A 24,719-nucleotide genomic window follows, 5' to 3' on the forward strand; every position below is an offset into this window, starting at 1 on the left:
TCTTCCATTGAAGAGGTACGGTGCCAGAGTCGACTATGCGTTAAAACATGTGGATCAGGATGGGCTTGATCAGAGGGGCGGAGAGCTGGACAAAAGCAGGATGCACTCGGTCTGGTCCAGGGTTCTGTGCTGGGCGAAGGGAGGACAGTGATTCTTCCAAGTCTTCTTTGGTAATGGATAGGGATGACAGAGAGGCTCCAGGTGGAGGGGACGACTCGGGATTAGCTGGGTGGGAGGGGGAGGCTTGGGGAGGTACGAGAGGCATTCGGGGTAGAGGTGAGGCGGAAGTCGTGTGGGGAGACCAAATTGAGGAGAAGTGTTCACTAAACAGAGAGGCTATAGTGGGGGGGTCTGATACAAGTTTCTGGTTGTGTTTGAAGACTGGGTGGCCAGGTGAAGAGGACTTTCTTTGGGATTTGACGTAGGCCCAAAACAGCTTGGGCTCTTTGGCTGCTCGGGCTGCAATGCTGGTGACATACTCCTGATGAGATATGTGTACCAGCCTCTTTATGTCTTTTTGCAAACTTCTCGCTTCAACGTAGCTAGATGTACAGTGTCGCTTTCGAGCACGATTGAAGAGTAGGCGCTTTCGTCTTGCAAGTTTTACAATGTCTGTGGTGATCCACGGAGGCCTCTTTTTCTTCGAGGCTGGCGAGTGAGGAACGCATTCCGTCTGGATTGCAGTCATAAAGTCAGTCCAGAGCTTGTACATTTTGTGGGTAGAGGGTTCAGACAGCACCATCGACCAGGGGGCAAGGTGAAGGAGCGCGCGTAGGTGGGAGAGATCCGTCTTTCCATACCGGTATATCATATGGTATATACCATACGTATGGTATATACCATACGTATGGTATATACCATACGTATGGTATATACCATACCGGTATATCAGATCGAAGGCTAGACCAGAGGAGTGCAACTTCCTATACCGCCCATGGAACGCAAATTGGAAAACCCTGGGAGGCCGCAGCGCCATTTGAATCCCCTGGTATCCGGTGGCTGTACTAAAATCAACATGGCGGTACAGCGAAACCAAAACCGAAACTGCACGGCAGCGCCATTGTGTTTGGATGGATGGGTGGTAGCTTGCGCCACCTAGAGTTAAAAATATATATATCGTAGCTTTTTTTTTTTTTTTTTTGCCCGGTTTGCGCGTTGCTTTGCTAGGCTTCTGCTGCTTTGCGGCTGGTTTTCACATTTCAGTGCTGGTTAATGTGCGTTGAAACGCACACAAGCCAGCACTGAAAAGCGAGACCAGCAGCAAAGCAGCAGAAACCTAGCAAAGCAACGAAAGTGACACATACACAAAAAATATGCAATGCTTGTCCTTTTGCGTTCATTTTTATTCAACAGACAGTAGAAAATACAGACGAAATTCCTCACTGTTTTGCACACGAGAAACAAAGAAATGAACAACAAAACAGGATAAAACGTTAAAGGGACCATGAAATGATTTTAAAATCGAGTTTCATCCACCGGACGTCGTAAAAGGTGTGAAAAGAAACACAAAAATAGGGAGCCAAAAAAAATTATTTGCTATAGAACTTTTAAAAGAAAACTGGACTCTTTTGCGCCTTCCTTCCTTCGCCTGTTCACTACGATGCATCCGCGGAAATGGAGCACGTCAGCCAAATCCAGGTCGCCTATTGGGTAAGAGCCTACCTCACCAGCACCGCGATCGTAAACAATAAATAGCCGGCGAATGTTTCCTAAAAGTTTTGTTAAATAATATTCAGATCCACATTTTGTAGCATAATTAGAGATGTGTGGCGAAAATTGCCCAATTTGATAATGCTGAAAGCCAGGCGCCATCTATCGTGTGGTAAACGAAGCAACTACTGCGCGTGCGCAGTAGGGCAGGGCCGACAGTTACTTGGGTGGCGGCCAGCGACGAACGTTTATTTCCCTTGTTTTCCTTCCTCTCAAAGCTCTAACTGACTGAACGTTTATTTTTCTATGTGTTCTTCCCGCGCGTGCCGACTTCAAGCAGCAAGAAAACAGTACTTAAAGGGACCATGAAATGATTTTAAAATCGAATTTCATCCACCGCACGTCGTAAAAGGTGTGAAAAGAACCACAAAAACACAAAACTAGGGAGCCAAAAAAAATTATTCGCTATAGAACTTTTAAAAGAAAACTGGACTCTTTTGCGCCTTCCTTCCTTCGCCTGTTCACTACGATGCATGCGCGGAAATGGAGCACGTCAGCCAAATCCAGGTCGCCTATTGGGTAAGAGCCTACCTCACCAGCACCGCGATCGTAAACAATAAATAGCCGGCGAATGTTTCCTAAAAGTTTTGTTAAATAATATTCAGATCCACATTTTGTAGCATAATTAGAGATGTGTGGCGAAAATTGCCAAATTTGATAATGCTGAGAGCCAAGCGCCATCTATCGTGTGGTAAACGAAGCAACTACTGCGCGTGCGCAGTAGGGCAGGGCCGACTTAGAACGGTTATTTCCTTTGGTTTCCTTCCTCTCAAAACTCTGACTGACTGAACGTTTATTTTTCTATGTGTTCATCTCGCGCGTGCCGACTTCAAGCAGCAAGAAAAAAAATGTACTTAAAACAGACCACGACGAGCAAGAACGCTGGATCCACAAACACCCGAGAAGAGCGACAACAGCCGCGAATCCCGCTCCGACGAAGCTCTCAGAATATAGGCCTAGCAGGCACTCCGACTCGGCGCAGCGTTGCTTCGTCGCAAGACCGTCTGCCTGCCTACGACCGGCTGGCGTGCTGAATGGAATATGCCCGTGCTACCCTTGTGGACCCTTCCCGTATTATAGTTTGATCGCTGACCTCAATTTTAGATTAAGAGGTGAGGTCAATCTCTTCCCCTTGTTTTCCGAGGCAGTGTTGACGAACACTCGTCGAAAAGAGACCCTCGTCGATTCTCTCTTCTTGTTTTGTGTGATATAGAGCTGAAATAAACGCTGTATGGATTACCTTCGTAACGTACGGTATGTACTCTTTGTTATTGGTATGCCATTTTTATTCTGACAGACTGCACGTCACTGTCGAGCTGTAACAGTTCGTGGGAGGTATACGTGCAATACCGGTCCAACCTTTCTTTGCCGAGTGTCGCGTCAGTATCGAGTTGCAATCGTAAAAGATCGGTCCCGAAGCGCTTACCAACAGCGCGAATACAGCACTTCCATCAAACGCGCGCGTCCGCTCCGAGTGTGAGCAGGTATTTACGTGGCTCTTGCTGACACTCGTAGTTCAAACGTATCTTTTTTAACGTCGGCTCGCTCCTGCATCTCCGAGACTGCGAAAAACGCCGCGGCAATTTGTTTCCATCTACGTCGCTTTGCAAACGACTGACACTGGCCGCCTTTTACCAACAATGACAGTTGGGTTGACTTCTGAAGTCTTCACCGGAAGACTCGCTGCACTTCCCAACAGGCATACCGGTGTATGGGACTAGTCCCATGCTGTCGCTGTAGCGCAACGTATCTCATTGAATTTCGCTCAGCTGCGATGCGGCGATGAGAGGCGCCGATTCAGAAAATACGTCGGTGACATTGGCGCAGTAAAACCTACCGGCGCACCCCAACTCGTCGCCGCTAACGCTCCCATCTCCTACCGCCGAGAGAACTTCCGGTTCCGGAAGCAGCGTACGTCATGGCTTCTTTTGCGGTCAAGAAAAAGTCGATATTTCGTTAATTTTTTGTGTAGAAGTTAATAAACCGAGACGAAAACAGATGCCTGTTCGGCATTCAGAGAACATTGACGGTTTAATGTAAAAGTTATCTGGAAAAAGTAAAAAAGTCATTTAATGGTCCCTTTAAAACAGACCACGACGAACAAGAACGCTGGATCCACCGACTCCGACGAAGCGTATAGGCCTAGCAGGCATTCCGACTCGGCGCTGCGTTGCTTCGTCGCAAGACCGTCTGCCTACGATCGGCTGGCGTGCTAAATGGAATATGCCCGCGCGACCCTTGTGGACCCTTCCCGTATTATAGTTTGATCACTGACCTCAATTCTAGATTAAGAGGTGAGGTCAATCTCTTCCCCTTGTTTTCCGAGGCAGTGTGGACGAACGCTCGTCGAAAAGGGACTCTCGTCGATTCTATCTTGTTTTGTGTGATATAGAGCTGAAATAAACGCCGTATGGATTACCTTCGTAACACGGTATGTACACTTTGTTATTGGTATGCCATTTTTATTCTGACAGACTGCACGTCACTGTCGAGCTATAAGAGTTCGTGGGAGGTATACGTACAACCCCGGTCCAACCTTTCTTTGCCGAGTGTCGCGTCAGTATCGAGTTGCAATCGTAAAAGAACGGTCCCGAAGCACTTACAAACAGCGCGAATACAAGACTTCCATCAAGCGCGCGCGTCCGCTCCGAGTGTAAACAGGTATTTACGTGGCTCTTGCTGACACTCGTAGTTCAAACATATCCTTTTTAACGTCGGCTCGCTCCTGCATCTCCGAGGCCGCGAAAAACGCCATCTACGTCGCTTTGCAAACGACTGACACGGGCCGGCCCTTCTGCCAACAATGACGGGGTGGTTGACTTCTGGAGTCTTCACCGGAAGACTCGCTGCACTTCTCAACAGGCATACCGGCGTATGGGACTAGTCCCATGCTGTCGCTGTAGCGCAACATATCTCATTGAATTTCGCTCAGCTGCGATGCGGCGATGAGAGGCGCCGATTCAGGAAATACGTCGGTGACATCAGCGCAGTAAAACCTACCGGCGCACCCCAACTCGTTGCCGCTAACACTCCCATTCTCCTACTGCCGAGAGAACTTCCGGTTCCGGAAACGGCCTGCGTCACGGCTTCTTTTGCGGTCAGTTGGAGAGAATGAAAAAGTCGATATTTCAATAATTTTTTGTGTAGAAGTTAATAAACCGAGACGAAAACGGATGCCTGTTCGGCATTCAGTGAACATTGACGGTTTAATGTAAAAGTTATCTGGAAAAAGTAAAAAGGTCATTTCATGGTCCCTTTAAGGTTACGTGCGACGAAAGTGATGATATGCATCCTTGCAAATTTGATTATATAAGTAAGCATATAAGTAAAGACCGACGACGGTGTCCTAATTGCAACTAAAGGAAACTAAGCAATGAGTACCAAGAAAAACAGTTCAGCTCTTTGGTATTGAGTTTTCATCGAGAACCTGCCCATTCGTTTTTAATATTATCACTTAAATTTAGGAGTGAGTCACTGCTAAACGAAACGGGAAACCAGAGCGGATCGCTCTATCGCTCATCCTCAGTTAATCGAAAAATATTTAGGCTCATATTTTCACTCCTCGCGAACGACGCGTGAATCGCTGACAACAGTGCCAAATAAACAGCTCACAGCAAAAAGTTTGCCATCATTTAAAGTGAGCATATTTGCTCGATCTTGATATGAAAAAGTCTACACAGAAGTCTCCAGTAATTTGACAATGACATATTTCTCGCGGCGAGTGAAGAGCAATCCTGAACAACGATAGGATTTGGTTTTGTGATTGGAAACCATTGTAGCCATTACTCACTACCACTGCGACAGTTAGGTTTTGTTGCAAACATCTAATCAGAAACTTAAGCAAGAGAAGACCAAAAGAGCGTACCGCACGTCCATTCGAACTCGAAACCATTGATATCCCGGCTTTCGGCAGTCATTGTTTCCCCACTTGGCACATCAGGTGGTGTGTTGATGACGAAAATCCATGCTTGACCACATTACACCAACAACAAGTTCCCACGAAAAAGAAAAGATAGCCGCGCGCGCACGAACGCGAGACGAATCTCGCGCCGCGACGCACTCCCAGAAGCGAAACAACTCGCCGGCTCGCGTCCCTCGCATCCCTCGCGCGTTCACGGTCCACCGACTTCCCGGCGCCGGCGGCCAGCGCATCTCGAGGCGAGAGGCGCGGGTTCGGAGAGAGAGAAAGCGCGCCCAGACACGTTGAAAGAGTGAAAGAGAAAGTTACGATAACAAGCTTCAAAGCCATTAACACGTTCAAAACAACTTCACCTGTATTTCGCATCATTAGATATATGAATCAATTTTATTTAAAATGAAATAACAAGTGCCAACAGCCGCTGGGAGCGCGGCAATCGGAAGCAGTTCGCCGGACCGGACAAACGTCATAAGTATACGCGGCGGGACGGAAGTAGCCGAGAGCTTCACCCCACTGGCTAGACTGTGGTGTGTTCACAAGGAGGATAGAAGTGCTAGGAGGGGGCACGTTGCAATATTGGTGAAGCCTAGTCATAAAAAGTTTAAACGATTTTGTGCCCAGCGTGACCACAGATCTCTGGCGATTGGTGCGCGTGACATGTCACGTGTGAGATGGATGGTTGATTGTAGAAGGACTCCTTGCAGGCTTGCGCGCGCTCCGTCCGGTAGGTTTTATCAGGTCGAAGTCTAGACTGTGGTGTATTCTAGTACCCCACAGCAAGACGAAGTCTAGCTACGGTCACGTGATGTGGTCACGTTGGCATGGTAAGTGAGGAGAGTAAGGAGGAAAATGAGAAAGAGGCGAGGCGCCAAGGGAGCATGGCTTGTGGAGGCTACGCGGCCGACGTCATGCCCTCTCCTACCCTTCTATTCTCCATGTGTGTTCAAGTACCCCATAGCAAGACGAAGGCTAGCTACGGTCACGTGATGTGGTCACGTTGGCATGGTAAGTGAGGAGAGTAAGGAGGAAAATGAGAAAGAGGCGAGGCGTCAAGGGAGCATGGCTTGTGGAGGCTACGCGGCCGACGTCTTGCTCGAAGGCATACCGTCGGCGCATTTTACTCGAAAAACAGTAAGCCGTCCTGCCCTATATTCAGCACTTTTTTTTTTTTTTTTTTTTTTGCTCAGAAAGTGTTGCGCAACCACATTATTCCGTTCGCTGTTGTTTTTGAGTCCCGTCCGCTTAGTAACATTGCTTCAAATTTCTGCGTATCATTTTCGATACAGTGGGTCGCAATTTTTTTACCAATTCTGATACAACCCATACCCACCCGCGAAGAGTTGGGTCAGGTGATAAAAGCAGTGATATGATTGGTCATAGCCATTTTGGAGCAGCTGTTTGAGCAGCCAAAAGTTCATTTTGGAGAAGCAAAAAGAGCTTTTGGAGCACAACCGCACACTTCATTTTTATCACTGCAAATGTGAGGAGAGATAGCAAATATTAGGAGAACAAACACCAGCTGTTTAGTTGCTTGCGGAAGCACCAGACACGGCAACAAGACGACGACTGATGAGGAACAGCGCAAACTGCCGTGGATGATTATTTTAGGCACGAAACCCCACTGAAAAAATGTTAAAATACAATCATTTTGAGCACCTAGATTTATGTGACCTTCAAGTTCTAAGAGGGGTTGTAACAAAACTGCAACTCTTAATTCAGACAAAAAAGACAAAGCATAAAAAATAAACCTACCTGACCGGCGGGTAGAGGGCGCTGGCGCACTCGGCGCCATTAGGTTGCTTCAATTTGGTCGGTTTCGGTTTCAACGTATACACGCTATTGTGATGCTGTTTCATGCCACTTTCGATTAATTTTGCTATATGAATTTCTTTCTAGTAGCACACAGCGAATGAAACAATAGTATTAAGCCACTTGGCAAACCACGAAGTGGTTTCGAGCCTAAATTGCGATCTTTTTTTACTAACACTATATGCGTTTGATTCCGTCCATCGTTAATTTCGGCCAAGTTCGGCGGTGAAACAAACTGCGCTGATGCACAGGGAGGATTACCATTGTCCACGGCCGTACCCGCGGACTCTAATTTTAAGAAGAAAAAAAATAAAGAGCAGGACAAGCTCCGCCTGCAGCGTGCGCTCGTTGCCTGCCGCCGTGCTTTGGCTGTGCGTGCACCGAGCGGTACGGAAGTAGATAGCTCGCGCTCAAGTCAGATATTGAACTGATCATCTTATATTGAAAAAGACTATATTGCATGAGTGCTTAGTGAAAAATCAGGTCGACAACATGATTAACAATCTGCTGAATCACCAAGAACAGATGAACTGACGAGTTTACTGTTCGATGTTTGGTTTCCGTACACCAACCTTTTCTAACTTCGAGACTGGAAACGTCTTTTATAATGACTAGAAAAGTTTAATATAATCACGTAGATAATATAAAAAAGTGATATTGTCTCGGCCTGTTTTATTTAAAGAAATTAAGCGTTTGAGAAATGTTTTGATAGACCAGCCTAGGCTGACTAGAAAATTTCCTTAACAAAAGTACTGATTTACAGCATTTCAAAATATTGGCCTTATAAAATAAACTTTTTGTTATCTGGACATTTGCTTACAACGTTCTCAAGGTATGAGAATGGTAAGATAAGCGAATGCCATACTTCAAATAAAGTCTGATATTCATCTTCCGTAAAATTTGCCGAATTAAATTGAAGAGCGCAAAAGAAATGATCTCCAATAAGTTTGGCTGAAGTCGAACGCCAGGCGCCACCCAATGGACCTGTGTAGAAAGCTGTTCACTGATTTGAAACGATGCGCTTTGCATATTTTGACATCGCCATCTACTGAAAGTAACTCCCTGTTCGAAGTCTACAACCGGCTGCACTCGGGTGATTTTCATGCAGAAGGATTCTTTTCGGCGTCACATTTTGTGAATCATAGGCACTATCAAGCTGTCTGTGACAGTTTCTTACGCGGGGAGGTAAAATATGTGTGTTGAAATAAATTAATTGAAACTGCATGGTTATATTAAAAAAATGACTTAAGCAACTGAAAGACTATGGACATGGGACCAAGCACGATATACAATTCCGTGGAATTCAAAAATAAACCGATAAAGCGAACGCTTATGTCACACACGCGATTAAGAACGTAAAACAGATATAGGTGTGATATTGCAAACAAACAAGTTGCCTAATGTTAAGGTACCATTATTTCTAGCATAAAAAATAATTCAAATTAAATGTTTGTTCCCGCGCCTTGTCCACTAGTTCCCTAGTGTAATCAAAAGAAACTGTTTTCGATCTGTTGGAACTACAAAACACAATGTTTTCAAGAAAAACACATGGCTAATTATGCTGAGTGTTTTTGTTTTCTTCCTTGACACCAATGCGCACTCATATATATAATAACATTGGGCTTCCTATTGCAAATGTTCCGCCCTTATTAGTAACCAAACCTCAGTTCTCACAAGTTACTGGTATTTGAACCCTCGAGGCTCTCTTCAAGTCATATATGTATTCAATGTGTGCAAGTGCTAACGCTGATCCCTGTTCCTATAAAACCTTTTCACACGTATCCCGCACACCTGCGGCAAAAAAATATTTAAAACGTGTTACAAAATCAACTGCAGAAGTTGCGCGCATAATGGTGTAATGCAATTGCATGGTAAGAATAAGTATCGGACGACACTTTACGGAGTAAGACAAGAGACGCGGTGAAACGCGACGAAAAACACGAATTCAACGCATCCGCCAAGGCGCGGACGGGAGAGCGGAGCAACAAGTTAAGCAACCTAATGGCGGCAGCATCACGTGATTCCAAGATGGCAGCGCCCATGCGGCGGAGGGTGAAAAGGTCTATACCTTCTTGCACCCTGCCTCGCTCTGGAGTACCTTTCCCCTTAGTACGCGGGTGTGCTGTAGCCTGTGGCGAAGCAAGACAGGCAACATAGCGACGCCTAATTTGCAATTGTTGCTTCACTGCATTACACCACGATGCGGTGAGAAGCGCACTCAACAAAGCTAACTAACCCACCAGAACAGACCACGAACACGAGACTTGTTGCGAAACTTCTGAGTACTGTTAGTGCTTGGTGCAAAATCAAATCGAATAGTATGTTATTTGAGACGATTATCGAAAGTCCTGAAAACCCGCACGAGCCTACGCTAACGATTCGCCCCGGCAGCGAGGCCTGCAGCTGTTATATTTTCAGTATTATTTAATTGAACTTAAGTTCTGGAGCAATGTTGGTGCAAATTCCTCACATTTTGATCAAATGTAGCAAGTGTAGCAGAATAAGCACTTAGGCGCAGTTTGGCACAATTGGCGCAGCAATCACATCACTGGGTGATAAGAGGCAGGCGGCTGATTGGTCCGGCAGCGTGAACATAGTATAGCTGGTGCACACTTTTGAAAAGGGTCTATTCAAGGGTAGCTGACAAGCTGTTGGTGGCTGCAATACAAATAGGAGAAGCGCATGCTGCAATGTTCACTCGTCTCCTATGATTTTTATATAGCCTTTGTTTTTCTCATGGGAAACACTGGATCCCACCGCTGCCAGCATGTCGTGGTCGAGACAGGTTAAGGCTGCGGTACCACGGCGGCCATCTTGAACAAAACATTAGTTGAACCACCAGGGCGGCGTTGGCTGTCCGTATGAGCAAATGCTGCAAAACCTGCGCGCCAATTTCGAAACCCTTTTTCCCGTCGCTTGCGACCTTGAGTTTCCTTCTCCACTCTTACGCCCCTCCTTTCACGTGTTCACCCTCTGGCGCGTCGCGCCCACGTTCATTGTTGGGAGGACAATGTACCGGATAATCCCCAACTTGAGGCCCCCTGCCAAAATTGTCCGGCTGCCAAGTGATTTGAGCGAGATGGGGTTTTGAAGCGGTATGGAAAAATGGGACCGTCAATTTTGAACTATGCCTTTTCGATACTGCATAAGTTGTGTACGGGGCTGGCCAAGGCACGGGCGCGAGGACGTAACTGTTTACAATGCTTGGGTTGCAGGAGCACTCGCGCGTAGAAATGGTAGGACGCGCTTTCTGAAATCACACGCCTCCATTCCGCAGCGTTGCAATCCTACGAATAAAACAGAGTACATCTTCGGACAGTGCGTGAGTTGATGCCGGCCGTACGAAAGACATACCTCGCGCTTCCTGTCACTACTGCCTCTGCTTGCACGCGCTGCCGATTGGCGGTCCTTTCTTTATTTTGTTTCGTCGCTCTTTTGAAAATACTGAAACTAATATTTTCTCAGACCCTGCTCATTGTACCTCTGCACTACAGTTGTGTAAACACGTTGTGATGTAATTTGAGATATGGGACGGAGTGTCTATATTCTTATTTCGTGTGTAATGCCGGCATAATATTCCTTTGCTGCCAGAGGGTCAAAATAATGGTAGGGTCGGCAGCAAAAACTATTTCAATGACCGAATTATGATCAAACACCAGTAAGAACATAAAAAAGAAATCACATGGGGACAATAAAAATATTGCTACAAGAGGATGGTGCGTGGGGCACAAACAATATTCGGAGTGACGTTGAGGGAACGCGACAAGCCAGATCTTTCCTGATGGCAGCCGTAAAAGTTGATCTGGTGCCTCGTTTTGATCGGCTTTGCACGGAAACTCGTAAACTACCGACTATCTTGTCAGTGGTGAACATAGTGAGCATGAACTGGATGATTTTTTTGTTGTTGTTTTTGTTTCTGTAGTATGAGAGTATGGAAATATGAGACGTCCGCTGACGCTTGCGTCGGCTAACGGAACCTCAATCGCCGATCGCGGCCGATGTCATGGGCGTATACAAATACATCAAGTCGTCTGGGCGGGAGCAGTTGAAGCGCCGCACTTTTTTGGCCGGTCAGTAGAGACTCCACGAATTCTGACTCGAGGCTACTCTGTGCGGAGGGAGCCGCTACTGAGCGCGACCAATCGGAAACCAAGGATGGCTGAAATTTCCTAATTGCCATGAGATTTGCAAATTCGTTCTTCCCGCCGTAGTAAATTCGTCCGAATCGCTATTCGATTTACTAATCGATTATTTGGATGAAAAGATATATATTTCAAAATTCGTACGTGGCTCACCAAATGGCAATAAAATTGGTATAGGATTTCAAACCTATATAGTGTCGCCCTAATTTACAAACTTGTTTCACTTGAAATTAGAGTTCACGCGCAAGCGAGCTGGTGGAAGCCTATACTAAAAAGGCCAGAAACAAGAGAAACAAAAAATAAATAAATAAGAGCGGGATAAGCGCAACACAGTCTCAAATCACAGCTGAAAATGGTTACTTGGTAAGTGTAAATGTCCAGACATTGTATTAGTAAAATGTATATATATATATATATATATATATATATATATATATATATATATATATATATATATATATATAAAGTCAAAAATGCGTACTGTCGGAGTTATTAATTCGAAGTTTATTCCGACGTTTCGAGCGGGGACCGTTCTTCATTAGGTGATGAAGAGTGGTCCCCGCTCGAAACGTCGTAGTAAACTTCGAATTAGTAACTCTGACAGTACGCATTTTTGCCTTTGTATATATATATATATATATATATATATATATATATATAGAGAGAGAGAGAGAGAGAGAGGTAGATAGATATTTTTCACTATTTGCTGACGGCCGAAACTAACTATGCAACACAACAAGTAAAACCACAGAGCTGCCCCGCCTCATATCACCCTCAGTTGGAGCTCGACTGACACATTGCGCCGATCAAGCATCACCAACAGCTCAACACCTAAACGCCACGGCGTTCACTATCTTTGTTTGGGTGATTCCACCCACTAATATAACAACTCATACAATGCGCCGTGATAAAGTGCTTTTTGTCTTTGTGTATGTGTTTTCGTGACATCTAACCTCTGTTTGCGCTCTGACTAAGAATGAAACCATGTATACTAAAACATCGATAGTGGTCTCTATTTTTAGCGACGCTCGCACACGTCTTGCCTTTGACGCAGTGGCATTCTCATCTCCCATACACGGACATTTGGACAAAATAAGTTGGTCGGCCTTCACTCATTAGCTGCGGAACGTTTTGACCGTGACGTATGTATAATTCAAAGAAGCACCGACAGGCGGGTGCCCCTTTGAAAACAAATCATGTTCGCGTAGAGATATTTAGCGGCTATAGTATAGTCCGTGGGTATTTATTTCTAGGCCAACTCGTCGGCGTCAGTCGGTACAGGCGCTGGAGGCGTGATGAAAATGCTGGCAGATGTCGGCTTGACGAGCCCCACACTCTCCCCTTACAGCAGATGGCAAATAAACCAACAACAATATTTGTCGACGGGCAATTGATTGAAGAGGCCAATCGGTAGTAGGATGACTCGACAAAGGGTAATTCATCAAAAATTCCAACTCGTTGACAATTGTTTGTGAGGCCATTCAGTTTCCACATTGCACTCATCTTCTGTATTAGAACACATACACATGTTAGACATTTTAATATAAGGAAGTTTCGGGCACCGGATATTTTTTTGAAAAGCTGTTTCGCCGAATTTCACATCTCCCGGTTCGTCGAATTTTGATATGAAATCATAATATAATTATTATACTTGTCACTTCTTCAATTAGAAATGGTTACAGATAATTATAAAATAAAAGTAGGCTTTCGCAAAAATTATGTCGATTATAGGCTATGCCAACGTAGCCGAACAGTAAAAAAAAATGTTATGAGGGTGTTTTTGTTAGGGTTCAAAAAAGACAAAGGCGATTCTTCAAATGAGCACTGGTCACACAGGCCGACTGGTAACATAATTAAAATAAAAGCACCGACTTCACAGAACAGGAAAAAACAATTTCACTATACTCCGTTTCACCTTCAGTCCGAGCGCAGTGGACGCCACGAGCCATCCCAGCCGATCCAGCGCCGGGAGAAAGTCGCGTGACCTGCCCGTGGGGCGGGGCGACACAGGGAGCTCAAGGTCGGATGGCACTCCCTCAACGCCGCATTGGCTGGGATGGCTCCTAGCGTCCGCTGTGCTCGGACGGAAGGTGAAACGGAGAATAGACGTTTCGCCTCCATGAATAAACGCCTCCATGAATCATGAATAACCAACTCGCCCAAGCTGAAGTTCTGACCAGTTTCGCCTCCCTTGCGGGAGGCATCTTCAGTAGTCACACAACAATGCCTGTGTAAGCTTCGTGGAGAGGGCCGCGTTTTTTTGTTACACACGGATGTGTGTGTCCCTGCGAACAAACCACGATTCTAGGATTTTCGGGACCCCCATCTGTCCTCCCTCGCCAAGGTCGTCGCGGCCGGGAAGTCAAAATAATGCCCTATTGTCCACACATAGTACACCAGTTCAGACTTCAGTCGGGTCGCGTGGGATGCGCACGTGACGTCACGCTTGTGTTTACAAAGCAAATGCAAAGTTCAACCTCAAGTCAACGCTATTTATCAAATATGTCCGTACTTCGTGGAGAGGGCCGCGGTTTTTCTTACACACGGATGTGTCTCTGAGAACAAACACGATTTTAGGAGATTTTCGGGACCCCCATCTTTGTCATAGGGTGACTCGTTTATCGGACTGTTCGTCGCAGCGAGAGTACAGGGAACGATAATAATTCATACCCTATATCGTGCAGAAGAGAAGAATATAAAAAAAAAAAAAGAAAACGAAGCGAAAATTTCGATTTCCTTTCTTGTGGACAGGGCATTGTAGGTGAACGTGGCTTCCTTGTTTGATTCGCCAAAGTAGCAATAAAGCGACATTTTACGATCGAGCGAGCACCGTCGGAAACACTGCCCAAAATAATTTTATAGGGAGTTTCACGGCTTTCCACTGCGACATAAACACGTGGATAGAAAAACAAATATTGACAACAATAATTGTCGAATATTTTCGGCACGCTCACACCTGGTTTTTCTTCATAATTTGATGACTCATATGTTGATTTTGTTTGCGGAACCGTACTTCTGACCGGCAATTTTATTGCGTACGCGAAGCTTTTGCGTGCGATCCACTACAGTTAATCATTTTGGGGTGTCCAAGTTGAAGCGGTGCGTGTTATTTTTCGATCTCTGTCCGAATGATACAAAGTTTCACGTTTTCACCCTGTGAATGAAGTGAGTTGGTCAGTGCTAGCATCGAAGGCTAACTTCGAACTCTAATTTGGAAATAATGTCTCTGTTGCCGCATCGCGGACAAAGATATATATGCTCTTATCACTGTAGCAAAATAACGTGGCAGGATTTGTGCTCTTGTTATGATCGTGTACCATTGTAGTCGACGTCATCCCAGCACGGCGTATCGTTTTTGTATTCGGTTCAGCCCTGCAAACCACACTTAGGAAAAAAATGAAAGTTTGCACCTTGTTTGTTCAATTTTTTGTTATACTGCAGAAACATATTGCGCCCCGTGTTTTTGAAGGCACGGTAGACGGTGGTGACGGTGAGGTGACCGACCCCCATGTCAGCCGGCGTCTCGCTCGACCTCCTCGGAGGACAGGTCGTTTTTACTGGTGACTGGTGCATACGTGGAGCAACTCCGCGCGCATTGCGTTCTTCATCTCAGAGAACGCAATACATGACTCAGCTCTATCTCGTCATCGCTCCAAAATGACAAGTGGAATTCGCAACTGTAGTCGGTGACAGGTCAAGAACGAAGTGGGAGCTCCTCCCACCCTGTTCCACTTCAGCGGAGCGAACGGGGGAGAGGAGGTCGCCCCCTCTCCAGCGTTCGCAAATGGCAAATATTAGTTTATTAGGCCACTAACTGTCAATTTACGCTCGTTCCTTTACGTCCGCCGCAGCCGATAATGTTATCCCCGGGAATACCAAAAGTATAATTTCTTTCAGCAAAAAAAAAAAAAAAAAAACAGAATAATAAAACGCCCGGTATATCACAGCTTTGACAACGCTTCACGTGTGTGAGGTTCGATGACCGACAGAGAACCACCGCTGGCCGTGCTCCCGAAGCGGGGAAGTGCAATTTGTGGAGACCGATCATATTATCAGAAAGGTGCAGACTAGGGAGCCTTCATGTGCGCGAAGCGCACATGGAGGCACTCTAATGCAGACAATCCAGGAAAAGTATTCTTGCAACTATGAGGTTCCAGTTGTACTTACACATGCATTATCGTCAAATTTGACGGAGTTCCTTCCAACACTAAAGAGCTGTCAAGAGTGAAGATTATAAAGGAGAATATCAGCAGGAATCTATTGTCTGTTTACTGAAAACAAAACAAGCATCAGAAAAACGCATTTGGGCGGCCGGGGAGGCCAGAAGCACGGACTGCGCGCACCCAGCGTGGAACCAGCGAATGAGAGGGCACTCCTAGCAATCTGTTTTCAGAGCCACGGTATGCCGGCTGCCGGCCAAATGTCCACTTTAATTCTATTATGGCTTTCGAAACGTAAAATACACGCTCGAGAATTTTCAACAATATCACGCGAGCGCCGACCGCGAGCGCCGACCGGCCTGTAGATCAGCGCATCGTCACGGCGCGAAGTAGCGATATCAATGACAGTACGCGCGTGCGCAGAAGAAACGCGCCGAAGTCGGCGTCGGCTGCTAAGCTGTTTCCCCAATCACGACCCACCCCTGGCGCGACGCCCACCGCTTGCTCCACCCCATAAGCAGGGGACCTAGTAATCAAAGCGACACACACGGTACGCAAACACGAACAGCAGCCAGTAGGAAGGACACCGACACGAGCTTAGTCAGCGAACGAAAAGACAGACACAAACTTCACTCTAGGCAAACAGAGCAGGGGTAGTTACAAGGATGAGATGCGTGCGCAGACGGAGGTAAGCAGTGCACAATAAATACGCGAAAACTCGCAGCAACCGAAGAACTACGCAGCAAACACGTACGTGCACACGCACCAGAAGCACGTGCGTCACGCTGCGTATCTACGCAGAACTGGCGATTTTGGCATCTCGGTAATTTGAAACTTCGATATCGATTCCGTGAACAATTTATTCAGCAAACTGAACCGGTGGAGCCTCGCATAAAAAAAAAAAATCGTTTAACAATATGAAAGCGACTGAAATTCTTCCTAAAAGCTATATTAGCAGAAAGTACCGTGTTATAAAGGACCTCACGAGTTTCGACCAAGTTTTCCAGCACGTTATTTTGCAAGAAACGGAAGAAGCCAAGTGTACAACCAGTTTCCGAAGCTGGCAACGGATGGATGGATGGATGAATACGGCTGAGCCCTTTGGATCGGGCGGTAGCTTACGCCACCTAGCCATTTTGTTTTACCATTTAAGCTTAGAATATTTAAATGTGAAATCTATATTCACTCCGCAGTGCAAAGAAAGTGAGGCTATGAAACCCCCTTGCCATCAGTGATTAAGAAAATACCTAGTTTTCTCTCGATTTCTGCCACCATTCACTTAATCTTTGCTTGGTAATCTCTACAGTCTTGAAATCCACTCTCCCTTCGCTGTCTCTAAAACCCAATGACTTTATTAAATCTATGTTGTCTTCGGTAGGCATAGGGTGAAGCCCTTTACAGTAGAGTATCAAGTGCTCAGCCGTCTCGTCCTCCTCTCCACAAGCAGTGCACACTGTATCAATTTCCTGGTACTTCACTCTGTATGTTCTGGTTCGCAGAACACCCGTTCTTGCCTCAAACAGCAATGAGCTTCCCCTAGAATTGTCATATATGCTTTCTTTGGCAATAACTCTTTTGTTTAATCTATAGCTTTCCAGAGCAGTCTTTGTCTGCATTCCCTCTAGCCACCGATCTCTTTCTGTGGCCTTAATTTTCTTCTTAACTGAGACTTGCTCTTCCGTATCTTCGCTATAGCCCAAAAACCTTCCTCTTAATTTCCTAGTGCGCTGTCTCCACTTTGTGTCTACACTCCTCATGTATAAATAGCTGAAAACCTTTCGTGCCCATTGCTCCCCATCCATTAGCCTCAACCTATCCTCAAATTCTACCTTGCTCACCGCTTCCCTGCTCTCAAATGATGCCCATCCCATGTCTCCTTGTACTCCCTGGTTTGGCGTTTTGCAATGCGCCCCCAAAGCCAGTCTACCTACTCCTCGCTGTTTTATTTCTAGTTTCGCATGCACTTCGGATTTCATGCATAGCACTGCGTTTCCAAAAGTCAAGCCAGGCACCATGACCCCTTTCCAAATCTCTCTCACCACCTCATACCTGTTGTAATTCCAAAGTGCTCTATTTTTCATTACAGCTGCATTTCTGTTGCCCTTACCTATTATATACTTTTCATGGTCTCTGAGATATTCTGCACCATCACATATCCATACTCCTAGATACTTGTATTTACTAGCTCTCTCAACTGTAATATTCTGTATCTTCAGCCTCTCAACTTCATCCTCGTTAAAAATCATGACTGCCGATTTTTCGCTACTGAATTCTAAACCTAATTCCTCTCCTTCCCTACCACAGATGCTCATTAATTCCTGCAACTCTGTCCTGTTGTTAGCCATTAGTACAATATCGTCCGCATAAATCAATCCCGGTAAGGATTGCTGAATTTTTTGGCCTAGCTTACTGTAAGAAAGGTTGAACCCAAGCCCACTCTTCTCTAGTCTATCCTCCAATCCTCTCAGATACAACATAAACAGCAAAGGCGATAACGGGCACCCCTGCCTAAGGCCTCGTCTTATCTCTATTTTCCCTGTCGCCTTTCCTTCCCATGTTATAATCACCTTGTTATCTTTGTAAATGTTCCTTAATAGTGCTGTTAGTCCTTCATCTAGGTTTAAGTTCTCCATTATGTCCCACAGGTTTCTTTGGTTCACATTGTCATAGGCACCCTTGATATCCAGAAATGCCAGCCAGAGCTGTCTGTTTTCTTTTTGCGCTATTTCTATACACTGTGTTAGAGAAAATAAGTTGTCCTCCAACCTTCTTTGTTTTCGAAACCCGTTCTGTAACTCGCCCAGTATGCCCTCGCAATCTACCCATTCCTCCAGTCTGTTCTTTATAATCTGCATTACCAACCTGTAAATAACCGGTGTCACGGTTATAGGACGATAATTCCTAATATCAGACTTATCTCCCTTTCCCTTATATATCATACTCATCCTACTAAGCCTCCATTCATCTGGAATATTTCCTTTTGTTATCATGGTACTCACTACCTCCCTTAGTTTTGCCTTAGATTTAGGACCCAAATTCTTCACCAGCTTGATAGGGATACCATCTGTGCCTGTCGACGTGCCACTAGGGACTCTTCGTTCCGCCTTTTCCCATTCTCTTTGTCCAAAATCCGCGATGTCACAAACTGGACTGCTACTTCCTTCGGTTCTCCTATCTTCCACATGTACCCGTTCCCAAAATTTCTCCTCCATCACTGCTCCTATATATTGTATCGCATCATCTCCCTCTAATTGATCTCCCTGATGCGAGAGTATAAACCTCTGTCTAGCTTGCGTTGTTTCACCGAGTGAGTTCAAGTGCTCCCAAAACTTCTTGGCAGCATTTCTATCTTTCTTACTTACATTACTCATCCATTCCTCACCCTTTCTCTGAATTTTCGCATTGATCAAACTGGATGCCTCTCGACGACATGTTACAAAATTGTCCCATTTTCTTTTTACTTCCGTTTCGGACTCCCCACTACGCTTGGAATACCTGTGTTCTCTAGAGGCTTCCTGACGTTTTTGTATCGCTTGCTTCACTTCTTTGTCCCACCAACTTTTTGGTCTATGTCCTTGCTTCCCCTTTCGTTTACTCTTAACTTTGTCTAGTTCTAGAGAAAAAAGCCTAGTTAGGCTCTCATAGGTCCAATCTGTATGCCGTTGCCCTGAAACTGCTGCCTCTATTCTTTCAACAACTATTTCCAACTCTTTGTCGCTGCAGAAAGTTTGCTTTGAATTATGTTGTCTAGTTTCAGCATTTACTTCTCTGGCAAAATTCAGCTTAATACGTTTGTGATCACTACCAAGACTTTTGGAACCTTCTTCATCTATTTTCATTACTTGTAACTTACCATATATTTTGTGTGACATGAGTACATAATCTATAGTTGAATGCAGATTGCCAGTTTCCCAAGTTATGTGCCCGTCACACTTCTGACTGGTATTACATAAAACTAAGTCATGTTTTTCCACCAGTTCTAGTAATATGCTTCCAGTTGAGTCCGTATACCCATCCAGACCCTCAATATGGGCATTCATGTCTCCCATAATAATTATTTCGGAGCCTTCCCCTAGTTCACTAATGTCTCTTGATATGCAATCAATCATTTTTCTGTTTTCCTCTTTAGCACCTGTCCCCGTCCATAAGTAAACCACTCCAAGGACTGTTGATTCCCCAGCGACTTTTCCTTTCAGCCACAAATGTTCGGCGCACTCCTTTCTGATCCTTTGAAAGTTCATATTCTTCTTAATGAATGCTCCAATTCCACCTCCCTTCCTCGTTCCCTCCATTCTGTTGCATTCTTCCCACACATAGTCAGGGTTGCAAGGTGGCTGCTCCATGTCTCTGAGATGTGTTTCCACAAACCCATACACCATTAAATCCTCCTTTCTTAGTTGCTCCTCTACCTCTTCCCATTTTAACCTATTTCTACCACCCTGCATGTTAATATATCCAATGTCTGATTGTGCTGATTTTTTATACCTGTTCTTACGTTTTCTCCTCTTTTTAACCCTGGGTGCCTCTCCTGACTTTGTTGGGTTTTCAACCACAGTGGCAACCACAGTTGGAATCAGCGCCATCCTCGGCAGTTTCCTGAACCTCGCGTAGTCACATTTCAGCCACCGCCACATAGAGGGCGCAACCAGACATCCAATTTGTGTTTTCTGTGTTTTATGATTCTTTTTAATAAATAGGCTCGATCAGTGAAAATGTGGGCTAATAATCAGGACCTGGAACAGTAATCTCCATTTAATACTAAAAATATCGGCCTAAATGTCTGCCAAAAGGGGTCAAAATACTCGTTTTTGACTATCAACAAATACGTGATTTCACCTATATTCAAACCTTTTTTATGGAAAATCAAAAGTGAAATTTAGAAAAAGGGCCTCGCTTTGCAAAGCAGAATATGTTTTTCTTTGCGGGCCTACAATTTTATTCATGTGTGCCAATCCCTAAGCGCTGTACCACTGTACTACCAAATGAAGTTTGCCAAAATTAACGGTTTTTGTCACTTTTCACGTGAGCATTCCGAAAAAAGTTTAAGCCATATTACAATGAAATTTAGCGTAACTCTTTCGACCATAATTACAAACTGATGTAAAAAGTTTCAAATAAAATGACCGAGTAGGCGCCCAAAACTTCGCGACTGAAGTGCTTCCGCAAAGTCAATTTTTCTAAAGTAAATATCTGTCAAAATAAAATAAAAAACGAAAAAAGGGCCTCCGTTGACAATGAACGCACTCTTCTTCTATAACATTCTAAAATTAGAAAGAAATTGCTCCAATAGTGCACCCTGTACCACTGTACTACGAAACCATGTTTTGCCGAAAAGGTCAATGTTCGCGGGTGCCCTCTGAATTAGCTTTTTGCACTAGGAAAACAAATCCTACATCGGATAAAAGATAATGTTGTACACTACAAGATGATATATAACACATAATTTTAGCAAGCTTGAACACGCCACGATCGCATTTCGAAAACGTGCTGAAAGCGTCATATGTCATGGCCGCCGTGGGACCGACGACAACTGATTCATTGCATACAATACGTGGTCCTGTGGGTTCAGGGGCGGATCCAGACCTCCATTTTAGGGGGGGCGGCTCCTCGGTGTAAAACGGCGGGGGGGGGGGGGGCGGGTGTTTATATTTTTTGTGGAGTTATCGTTTTTACTAAACTCTGATAACATAATATAGATCTTGAGAGCTTTTGTATCGGTTTACCTGTCGGGGATGAACTTTTTGAATTAAAACCTTTCGGGTGACCACGCTAGAGGTAAGTATCTAGAAAATTGTGGTGGCACTATCCTTTCTGAACACCATAACGCAAGGAATTTTGTAGTTCATAGAAAACGGGATTACTCCATTCGCGTGGCAGCGGGCTATAAATGGAACAAGAAGTCTAACTACGAAAATAATCCCTGGAGAAGGGGAACAAGATCCCTCTTGTTCCCCTTCTCCAGGGATTATTTTCGTCATTCTTGTCCAGCTCGCTTGCACCTTTGCATTTAATTGCATTATATCATAACCTTAAATTGCAAGCTTCACCCTTGTTGGTTCTTGTTCCCCTTCTCCAGGGATTATTTTCGTCATTCTTGTCCAGCTCGCTTGCACATTTGCATTTAATTGCATTATATCATAACCTTAAATTGCAAGCTTCACCCTTGTTGGTGTTAGACTGATGGCGGCTGATAAAACCCGTCTGCTCTACTGATGTCTAAACCCTGGTTAGCTCAATTGGTAGAGCGCTCCACCTGTAATGGAGAGGTCCCGTGTTCGATACCCGGACCAGGCAGATTTTTTCGGTCGCGCACCAGTCACCTAGCTGTGTTTGGAGATTTGTGTTTGTCCTTTGTCCCTCTTGTACCCCTTCTCCAGGGATTATTTTCGTCGACGTACAAATCACGGTCGAGGGAGCGCACATATAGCCGTTGTTTTACGTTCCGAAGAACCATTAAGTTTTTTTGTATTTTCCTGCCGGCGCCTTTGATCAGAAAAAACGTTCAGCCGGCTCGGGAAGGTGTTGATTATTCTCCGTTAAGCTCGCGCCGTACTTTTTTCTTTTTGTCTTTGAACAACAGGAGCAAAAGAAGTTCGTCCGCGGTAACATAGTGAGCATTCCTTTATTTTCCAGAAGTAGAATGCCAAAAAAAAGTTCAAGAATCTGAAAGATGTGTACTACAGGACAAAAGCGGCGGTTAAAGGAAAGTCCAAGAGTGGCGCTGGGCTTGCGGATATCCCGACTGTGAAGTGGGCACACTTTGAAGAGATGGCAGGGATCGTCGAGCCATTCTCGCAGTCTGCAGTGTAAGTTGTAGTTTAAACCAGGCATGATTGCTGCTTCATGAAGGAGCACACAACTTTTACATGTACCTACTCCGAAATTTTATGGCTGTGTTTTTCAGATATGTATTCAGCCAAAAATACCTGCCATGTTAAACATCAGTATAGTTATGGGTTCTTGTGTAGTTGCCAGTACCTAACTACACATATTTCCTACAGGGTGTACTGCAGCCTACAACATGAAGAAAAAAGCTCAAGGTAAGCAGCAACGTTCAAACCTATCTCTGTGTGTAAAAGCCAACTTCGCTTCTGGGCAGCCAAGAAACACAAACTAGAACAAACTTTATTTCACAATGCTGCAACACAAGTATATTATGTTGCAAGTTAAGAACAGCAGGAGAGTAGAGAGGAGGAAATCGCCTCTCCCCATGATTGGTAGATTTCTCTTTTTCATTCCCCTCCTCCAGCATCTAGCATCCGCTCTGCAAACGTGGAGAGAGAGGGGGAGGCAGTTCTGCTATGCTTCCTTTGTAACAGACTGTAAAAGCTGATGCCATCCAGCAAGCCCATTTAGTATACAGAAATATCAGAGAGCAAGGATAATTCATATAAGAAAAGGACAATTCAAATTTTAAAAAATTTCAAGAAACTCTGACATTAGAAGTGAAACATTAATTAAATTACAGCTCCACAAGCACGAGTGAACAGCCATCGCCGCAAGCACAGGAGACGGGTCCCTCAACCGCCTCAAGTTCAGTTGTTGGCTGTGGCTTGGAGGAGTCACCTGCACATGAGTAAATGAAAATTCACACCGACAGGATGTGCACTGCTTTTCTGAACTGAAAACGTTGATGTGCACACACGCTTTACGCATTTAGTGACATTACGCATGTAGTAAGGTGTTTGAAGTGTTGTAAAAAGTATTACATCAAAATATATCACAAAAAGTATTGTATGGGAAGAAATCAGCTAGCTACTGTCGTCCTTAGGTCGAAAAGTGATATTTTAATCTAAAGACAGGTGTATTAGCTGTGCCCTAAAAACGCAATTCTTGTAGGTCCTTCATGGATGCAGAGCCCATATCACCAGAGGAAGGGCTACCTGCTGAAAGGTAGGACTGCATTCCTTCTGCCAGTTAACAAGGCTGAAGCTTATGTTTCTAAAAGAAGTGTTTCCTCATATAACAAGCAATTATTGGTTCTTTTTCTCAGGCCGCAGACAACACAGAAACGACAGAAGAGGCGCAGATCATCACAGTATATACATTTTCTGCTTTTAGTACAACTTACATTCCGTAGCCGTTCTATGCAACAAAGCGAAATAAAAGTGTAATAATTTAAATGCATTTAATTGAAGAGTTGTTGCTTCCAGTACTGTATTGAAAAATGAAACATTTCCTTTTGCAGGGATGCAGGAGAAGGCCGCAGCCACGAGTTGGTGGAGGCCTGTGTCGGCCACCTTGGTGCATTAAGAGCTCTAAGAAGTGAATCAAAGAGAGATGAAATATATCATTTCTGCATGCGATTAGACTGCCGCCTCAGGGCCATTCCAAAAGATAGATTCCAGAGTATCATGAACAGTTTTGACAACATGCTATATCACGAAGAGCAGGAGTGCAGGGATCTGGGGCTGACCGATGTTCTATAAATCACAATATTGGTAGGCCTAGTGGAAATTTATTGAAAGAATTTTGGAACTGCTTTTACACTATGGGGCACATCTCGGCCAAATATTTTGAGTCCCACAGCAGAACAGGGTTGTAAAGTGGACCTAGGTACAAGCAACTATGTCGGTAGATACCTTGTTTATAACTTTATGTAAGCCACAAACCTAAAGAGTATTATTTATTTGTGTCTCTTGGTTACAATTTCAGTAGTTTGTCGCTATGACAAGGAAGTAAAACATTGTTCAAATGACCACAAACATATTGCAAAGACAATGTTGTTTAATTGTCATGCTGTGATTTTACCTCGGGGTTTCTTTATAGCAGTGTTTCCCAAACTGGGGTTTGATCGACAAAAGGCGGGGGGGAGGGGAGGGGTGGGGGGGGGGGGGGGGGGTCGTGGCAAGCTTGAGTTGCGGAGTAGGAGCGTTTCGGAAACACTGCTTTATGTGCAATATCATGGCGATTTCCATTTCTAAGGAGGCGATTTGTGGGCACAGAGGTTTGGTTCAACAGTAACAGTACAATTTTTAC

General features: G+C 44.8%; 1 protein-coding gene across 1 annotated transcript; it reads left to right on the forward strand.

Annotated features, from left to right (window-relative positions):
- Positions 1-183: 183 nt before the first annotated feature.
- Positions 184-24,288, forward strand: LOC120839263. The gene is made up of 7 exons (XM_040209522.1): positions 184-201; positions 22,380-22,546; positions 22,742-22,780; positions 23,209-23,316; positions 23,580-23,633; positions 23,734-23,778; positions 23,929-24,288. The coding sequence occupies exons 1-7, from the start codon at positions 184-186 to the stop codon at positions 24,167-24,169; spliced, it is 672 nt and encodes a 223-aa protein (XP_040065456.1). The 3' UTR covers positions 24,170-24,288.
- Positions 24,289-24,719: the final 431 nt, after the last annotated feature.

This window comes from Ixodes scapularis, unplaced genomic scaffold (assembly GCF_016920785.2).
Source record: "Ixodes scapularis isolate PalLabHiFi unplaced genomic scaffold, ASM1692078v2 PGA_scaffold4__175_contigs__length_147842914, whole genome shotgun sequence".
In the NCBI taxonomy this organism is placed as follows: Eukaryota; Metazoa; Arthropoda; class Arachnida; order Ixodida; family Ixodidae; genus Ixodes; species Ixodes scapularis.

Coding starts and splice junctions, on each gene's coding strand:
- LOC120839263 (XM_040209522.1), top strand. Junction 22,547..22,741: donor CCATTCTCGCAGTCTGCAGT/GTAAGTTGTAGT, acceptor TATTTCCTACAG/GGTGTACTGCAGCCTACAAC. Junction 22,781..23,208: donor CATGAAGAAAAAAGCTCAAG/GTAAGCAGCAAC, acceptor ATTAAATTACAG/CTCCACAAGCACGAGTGAAC.